The sequence below is a fragment of the Lipotes vexillifer genome, unplaced genomic scaffold (assembly GCF_000442215.2).
Source record: "Lipotes vexillifer unplaced genomic scaffold, Lipotes_vexillifer_v1.1 scaffold1783, whole genome shotgun sequence".
Classification (NCBI taxonomy): domain Eukaryota; kingdom Metazoa; phylum Chordata; class Mammalia; order Artiodactyla; family Lipotidae; genus Lipotes; species Lipotes vexillifer.
In genome coordinates, this window is record NW_006777435.1 from 1,461,116 (window position 1) to 1,468,864 (window position 7,749).

The 7,749-nt window shown below is 54.8% G+C and overlaps 1 protein-coding gene across 1 annotated transcript in view; it reads right to left on the reverse strand.

Moving 5' to 3' along the window:
* Positions 1-3,915, reverse strand: part of RAB36 (RAB36, member RAS oncogene family) — a 13,370-nt gene extending 9,455 nt beyond the window's left edge. The window contains exons 1-2 of the mRNA XM_007451045.1: positions 3,839-3,915; positions 959-1,050 (exon numbers count right to left, since the gene is read on the reverse strand). Coding sequence (XP_007451107.1) covers positions 959-1,050; positions 3,839-3,907 — 161 coding nt within the window. The 5' untranslated portion in view covers positions 3,908-3,915. The remainder of the gene's footprint in view (positions 1-958; positions 1,051-3,838) is intronic.
* Between the last annotated feature and the right edge of the window lie 3,834 nt (positions 3,916-7,749).

Below are 7,749 nucleotides of genomic sequence, written 5' to 3' on the forward strand. Positions count from 1 at the left end.
TGTGTGTGTGTGTGTGTGTGTGTGTGTGTGTGTGTGTGTTTGTGTGCGCGCGCGTCTGGTGTTTTGTTTTGTTTTTGGCCGTACCCATGAGGCTTGCGGGATCTTAGTTCCCTGACCAGGGATCGAACCCAGGCCCCGGCAGTGAAAGCGCAGAGTCCTAACCACCGGACCGCCGGGGAAGTCCCTGCGCTGCTAGCTCTGGAGCAGGTGGCCCTGACTCTGCTTCTCAGGAGGAGTAAAGGTGCTGCCGCAGGGCCACTGGGTTCCCCTGTGCCCCAGTTTCCTGGCCTCCCAGCACTGAGTGTGGGGAAGGGTTGGGAGCTCCTTGGTGGGAAGCCCCTGGTGTGGAACCAGCACTCCCCCAGCAGCTGCCGCCATGCTCAGCCCGTGACCATGGCCACCTCGGCCATCCTGGCCTCACTGTCCCCATGTGACTTGTGAGCTCAGCCTTCTCCCTGAACAGACCATGAGCCCCTCCGGATGCATGGTGGAAGCAGGACCCCGCACCCGTTTGCTAAGAAGATGTGACCATGGCAGGACACCTGTGCCGCAGTGCCAGGCGCCCTGAGGCAATGACGGGGCGCACACGTGCCTCTCCTTCCTGCGTGTGGCCTGGCGAGGAACCCAGCGCGGAGTTCAGGAGCATGGTGCAGGGGGCACCCGCTCCATCTGGGTGAGGGGGCAGGTGTGGTGGGGACTCAGAGGAGACCCCAGGGACCCAACACTAAGTCTGAGGCCTGAAGGGCAGGAAATGCTTCTGGAGGGAACAGCCGTGCTCAGGCCTCGCTGCTGGCCTCACCAAGGGGGGTGGGGAGCTGTTCCTACAGCAGGCGCAGCAGGTAAAGCCAGATAAACGTCTGATGCTCCTCAGACCTGTACGGGGTGGCGGTGCCCGCATCCACACACTCACACGTGCGCTCGGCCCTCCCCACCCTCCCCTGGCCAAGCCGGCACTCACCCGACGGTCCCCGTATTCCCGTGCTGGCAGGCGGCGCTGATCTGCCCGTGAAAGTGCTCCCGGAGCTGCAGGCAGGCGACGGGCGTGTACCACTGGAAACAAGACAGACAGACAGACAGGTGGGCACATCACCCTGCAAAGCTCGCCAAGCGGGCAGCAGGTGTGACTTACTACCCAGAGCTCCCTCCTTCCTGAGCCTCTGTCACATCTGTCCTCTACCTTGTCAGCGACTCCCAAGGCTCCAGGGTCTTGTGAGCCCCGAGGAGGAGCAGTGGGACCAGGACACACCAGGGAGCTCAGGTGGGGATCCAGAGAGCAGTGTCCCGCTGGGGGCAGCTGTGCCCTTGCTGCGGGCGTATCAACACTCTGTCCCCTCTGGGCCTCTTCCAGTGAGAGGAGGGGTGGGCTGTAAGGGCCCTTTTAGTGCCAAGATCCTCCTACACCTTCTATGGATCTCTGAGGCCATTTTTGTTTTAAAAATATGCATATCTGTGCATGGAAAATGTTCTGGAAGGCACTTTCTTCTTCCATATTTTTCAGAAGGCAGAACTGGGTAGTGGTCTAAGAGCAGGGCCCCTGTGTCCACCCTCAGCCGCTGTGTGACCCTGGGTAGTTGCCTCATGTCTCCGAACTTCATTTTCTGCATCTGGAAAATCTCAGGGACTTGGGGGCATAAAACGAGGTTATATTTGTGAAGCCACCAGCGCAGAGCTGGTCTGGCCCATACATACTAAGTGATCAGCAAAGATGCCATGACACTTATCAAATGCAGGTTTGTTCTATAATTAGAAAAAATGATATTAAACAAATGAAAGGTGACCATTACGTTTTGCGGTCAGATTGGCCAAGGCTAAGTGTGGGGCATGGCCAGGATGTGGGAGCAGGCCAAGCTGGAGACGGCTGCTGTGCTCTGCTGTGGTCCCTGGGCCACCCCTCTGTCTTTCAGGGCCCCTGTGGCTCTGCCCTGGTCCACCTGCCCTCTCGGCTCTGTGTGACCAAGGCAGCAGGGACGGTGAAGGAGCTCGGCCAAGGGTGAGGGCGGGACCTCACAGAGCCCATGTCCTCATCTGTAAGGTGGGGACACCCCTCACGGCACCTCTTGGTCTGCTCACTGGAGGAGCAAGTGGGCAGTGCAGACGAGCGCTCAGCCCAGGGCCCCCGGCCACGCGAAGGTGTGTGGCCACCTCTCGGGAAAGCTGGCTGCTTTTCCGTCCACTTCCTTTTCAGTGTCAAGCTGGGGGCTGGCCAAGACACGGCAGTCAGTAGAGGGGTCCCAGGACTTGGGACAGATTGGAGAAGTGTGCTAGGGAAGGCTGGCAGGAAGTGCACAGAGGGAAACCGAGGCACATGGGGTGAAGGAAGGACTGGCCCCATCTGACCGAGAATTGCTTGGGTCTGAAGTGCTGTGGCCCTGGAGTGTGGGATGAACTTCGCCACAGGCAGTTGGGGGAGAATCTCACCTTCTGTGGAAGCAGGGATGCCCTAGCCTGCCTCCCAAGGTGGGGAAACGTCAGAGCTCTGGAGTCGGCCACGGTTGGGTCAAGTCTGGGCTCCCCCACGCCCAGCTGTGTGACCTCAGGCAGTCCTCCCTACCTCTCTGAGCCTCATCCCACTTTGTAATTGGGGTCCTTCATCCCATGAGACCTGGACTGTTTTGTGCCAATCACGCTTCCCTTCCTTTGGCTTTTTAACCCCAGTCCCCGTCATCCCCAGTCACCACTGTCAAGTTCAGTAGAGAAGCAGCTGCCTGGGCCTCTGATGAGATGGAAAGTCCTGGGGGCACTGTCCACGGGTCTAAGGCACCGAGGCTTTATCTGTGCATGTTGGAGACAGAACTCGGGGTCGGGGGGAAGGCAGGAGAGGGGGAGGAGGAATGACTGCGGACCCCAAATACCCAGAGTCTACCCTCCTTCCCCTACTGGCCTGGGCACAGATTTCAAGACTCAAAAGAGAGGATTTCTCCCCCCGCACACAGCACCAACCACTGACGGCAGGATCTTAAGCATCCTTCCAGATACCCTGCACGTAGAAGCAAACACATGCATTTTTTTTCTCCTGCTCCTTTTCTCACACGTGGTGCTCAACAACTTACTTTGGCTCTCATTGTGCATCAGCCCCTGAGAGGTGCTCATGCCTCCCCGAGTCTGTGTCAAGAAGCAGCATTTTGCTGTCTAAGTGGCCCCCTCTCGAGGACATTATGTTGTGTCTGACCTTCTACTTTACAGATTGCTGCAGTGCCTGGCCCTGAGCATCTGCAGTGCTGGGAGACATTATCCCGCTGCCCCCTTGGGAGGCTGTGCAGATTTGCATCCCATGCTGTGATTAATAATGGATTTTAATACAGATGGAAGAGAGCTGTGAGTTTCCAGCAAGGACAGAAGGCAGAATGGTAAGGGGTGAGACTTTGGATTTGGTGTAAGGAAACTGGAGTGCTGTTTGATAGTGTCATAATTAAAATGAGAAAAACAGTGACCACACTTGGGCAAGGGAGCTCCCTTTTACCATTAGCCAGACACCCAACATGAGAGGAATTATCCTTCTGTACCAGTGGCTCTGAGAGGTTGAGTAACTTGCCCGCGGTCACACAGCTTAATGACATGCAGGATTCACACCCAGGACAGTCTGACTGCAAAGTCTGTGCCCTTAACATCCATGCCACACTGCCTCCTGGTGTCACCTTTCACTTGCTGGCCCACCTTGGGCAAGTCAACGCCAAGCCTCTCAAGAAGTCTGCTGAGTCCCTGGGGTCTGTCAGTGAGGGACTGACCTCCCCGGTTCACCTGCTTTGTTTCCAGTGGTGAGTGAGGTGGGGAAAGCCGGATGAGGGCATGGTGTCCAGAGAGCAGTACACATATCAAGGGTTGGCTAACGCCTCCCTACCTTAGGGAAGCTGGTGATGACGCGGTCCCGGCTCACAGTGGGCCCCAAAGGCATCACAGAGGACCTCATCCTTCCTGGGAGTCCTGTGGCCCCAAAAGGGGGAAGAGAGTTAGGGAGCTGTGCAAATCCCTGGGGACTCCCCCAAAGTTGATGCCTAACGTTGCAGTAGCTTTGAAAACAGGTCCAAGCCTCCTTCTCTGTCAGGAATGTCAGGATGCCAGGGGTCATCTCTCCAACCTGCAGGCAGTGTGTGTTGGGGCACGGGGGCGGGTACCAGGCCTGCCACCCGGCCTGGGAGTCGAGGAGACCTGAGTCTCCTGCCCGATGTCCACCAGGAGTGGCCCCTCCCTGAGCTCAGCTCTGGGCTGAGTGAAGGAGCACAGTCGCCAGGCTGTGCACACAGCCCGGGCAGAGGTAGTAGAGTGGGGAGGGGTCCCCCGCTCTTGCCCCTTAAGGGATGAAGGCTCTGGGTATGCAGGGCCCTCAGGGTTCAACCCACAGGCCTTTCCCAGAACCACCCCAGCCGGCACCGGGCCCCTCCCGCCTATTCCACAGCCCCGGCTCCTTCTCCCTCCCGCCCCCTCCGCACTGGGTGGCCTTGACTGAGAGAGGCCTGTGGTCCTCCGCATCGGACCGTCTCTCCCCAGACCAGCACTGGGGGCCCGGGGTGTGCGGTCAGGAAACGAGGAGGCCCGGGGCCCAGGCCGCTTTCAGGTTATGCAGTGGGAGGTGGGCGGGGGATCACGCGGGCGGGAGAGGGTGAGTCCGAAGGGGCGGCTGACTCACCTGCGGCGGCTGCAGAGGCTCCTGACGCTGCCTAGTCCGGAGGGTCCAGTGGCCGCGATCACCATGGCAACGAGCACCACACGGGACAGGCGGGCGTCTGACGAATCCGGGACGTCGGGGATGGGGCTCACAGCCAAAAGTGTTCCGCCAGCGCCTTGCGCCGCGATCACCATAGCAACCAGAGCCTCGCGGGAGACTCCGGGACGCGGCCCGAGCGCCGGTGATCACCATGGCAACAAGGGCGGGGCCTGGTGGGCGGGCCAGGTCGGCCAGGGGTGGGGCCTGGGCTCCAGGGGCGGGCCTGGGCGGGGCTGACCGTGGAGAGACTTGCGCACCTGGCCTCCCTGATGTCACCATGGCTGGGGAGGGGTGGTGGTTCAAACGTGGAGGGAATTATGTGACGTGTTTAAGTACTTACTTTCATAATATAGCAAATGTGATCTTTTTCTTGTTATGTAAATATTTCGTGTTTTTCTTGTTACCCGGTAGGGAGGGATCTCCAAGATCCCTTGACTTCTTTCCATCACATCCAGTGTCTGATCTATCAGTAAATCCTGTAGGTTCTACCCTGAAATTTTGTCCAGTATCTTATCTCTCCCTCCTACTTCCTCTGATCTCACCATGGTCCCAACCATCATCATCTTCTCTCCCCTTAACTGGTCTCCCTGCTTCCACCCTTGCTTCTATCCTATTCCCAGTTCAGCAGCCCCCAGGGATCCCTTGTTAAAACACAGATCAGATCGTGTCAGTCCTCAGCTCCAAACCCTCCAATGCCTCCTCGTCGCTCTCAGATGAATAAAGTCTTTACAATAGCCCAAGAGGCCCCATGTGATTTGCCCCATGTATTCTCTTAGCTCATCTCCTACTGCTTCCCCCTCCCCCCGCCCCATCCCACACATGCTCCACTGGCCTCCTTGCTGTTCCTCCACACGCCAGGCACCGGGGTGCTTGCATCAGCTGTCTCCTAGGCCTGGAAGGCTCTGTCCCCAGATAGCCACATTGCTCAGATGTCACCTCTAGATGAGGCATCCTATTTACAACTGCCGCATCCTTCCAACCCCTTATTCTGCTCTATTTCTCCCAGGAGCTTAGCATTTTCTAACACATTATATAACTTGCTGTTTATGTTGATTGTCTGTCTCCCTCCACTGAGCGCAATGAGAGCAGGGGTTCTTGTGTATAGTCCACCCGATTTATTGCATCAGCCAAACAGTGCCTGCACATAAGCAGGCGTGGAGTGAATGTTAAATGAGTGAACAAATATTGCATTTGCAAAAACAAGGTGAACACTGTTTGAAGTATGCTGCCATTACATTAAAAGGTAAGTGAATTGTATATACTCGTATAAATTTAGTTTATCAATGGAAAGATTACAGTGGTTGCCATAGATAAGGACGATCCGTTGGCTGGGGACCAAGGAGGGAGGGAGACATTATACTTTCATACTTTTTGGATTTTCTTCTATGTGCATATATCACCTATTTGGTAAATAATTCAAATGAAAATAAACATTTTGGAACAGAGAGAACACAATAATATCCCCCGTCTCGGCCCTTCTGGGTTAGCCCTGATGTATTTCGGTGTGCTTCGTACCTTTCCCACAGACACCTCCTCCTCTCTGCAATCATGGCATAAGAAAAGTCTCTTGCTGTAGCACTGGCATTTGATCGCCCTGCAGTGACGATGAATGGACACGCCTTCCTTTCCTGACCTTCATCTGCATAGTTCTGAACCTAATGGTGCCTGAATATCATACGCCTTGGCTCCTAGAGCTCACGCTGCAACATTAATTTCCATAATTAATGGACGTTTAAAGGCTGACCTGAGTCACTGAGCTTCTGTGAGCTAGTTTCTGTTTGCAGAGAGTTGCATGTGGGGCTAGATGGCTTCCAGAGGCATTTGTGAGATGGTAACCACAGAAATGAGATGGTAGCTTTGGAGAGGAGGACCGTGTATGGGACAAGGGAAGGGGATGCAGACACTGATAATGTTCTAATGGTGAATTCACAGGTGCTTATTATATTTTTATGTCTCACAAATTAACATATATGCTACATAGAATGTTATGTGTGTGTTTGCAAAAATAATAAAAAGGAGATTGAAACACAGAAAATTGAAGGACGATTTTACAAAAAGACTCTCTGTAACCAAATCCTGAGAGATCTGGAATTCCCAGCTTTGAGAATCTACTTGATTCAGCTCCCTGATTTCACAAGCAAGGAAATGAAGGCTCCCACATTCCAAAGGATTTGCTTCATGAGTTAGAACTAGATTTGGAATGCAGATTTCCTAAATCCCAGCCCAATGCTCTCCACACCACCTTCGTAAAAAAGCTAGGATGCTCTAGGTTAGACAGACCCTTCACGACTTGGTCCTTTGAGGGACAGCAGTAGGGGCAGACATCCATATCACAAAGTGGGGTCCATGGCACACAGATCGAAGTCAGTTGCCTTCGTTTCAGAGTTAAATGTGCTGGAGGCCGATGCTTGGTGTCTTTGTTAGTGAGTTTCACCGCTAAGGGCTCAGGCCTCAGGGTGAGCTTCCCTGAGTTGCTCAACTTCCTCCTCAGTTTACTCTGGTATAAAATGGACCTGACTATGTACTTCAAGGGTTTGTTGTGAGGATCACACAAGATGGTGAGAGTGCTTTGATTATGAAGCTTGACTCAAATCCATTAACCATTCACTTCTACACTTACCGAAAGGCCTCCTGGTATATTCCTGGCACTGGGGAGGCAAGGAACCAGGACCAAAGTGGCCTCCTCCCTCAGGGAAGTCTGCTGGGGGAAACAGACAAGCAAGTAGAGAATAAGAAGAGGGAAGTGTGCCAGTGCGGTCATTAAGCTATAGGATCACTGGCTAATTTGGAGCTGGGGAGGTCGTCGGCTTCCTGGTGGACGAGTACACCAAGTTGTGTCCTGAAGAACAAAGAAATGGACAAGCAGCCCCGCTGCAGGAAAGAGTTAGCCATTTGGGGGATTAAGAAAGAATCCAGCATGTGTGGAGGAGGCCATCACCCAGGGCCTCAAGCGGTAGGCTGAGTCTGGACTCTGTCCTGAGACCAGTGGGGAGCCCTGGGGGGGTTTGGTGTATGTGGTGGCTGGCTCTGGCTTGCCTTCAAGAACA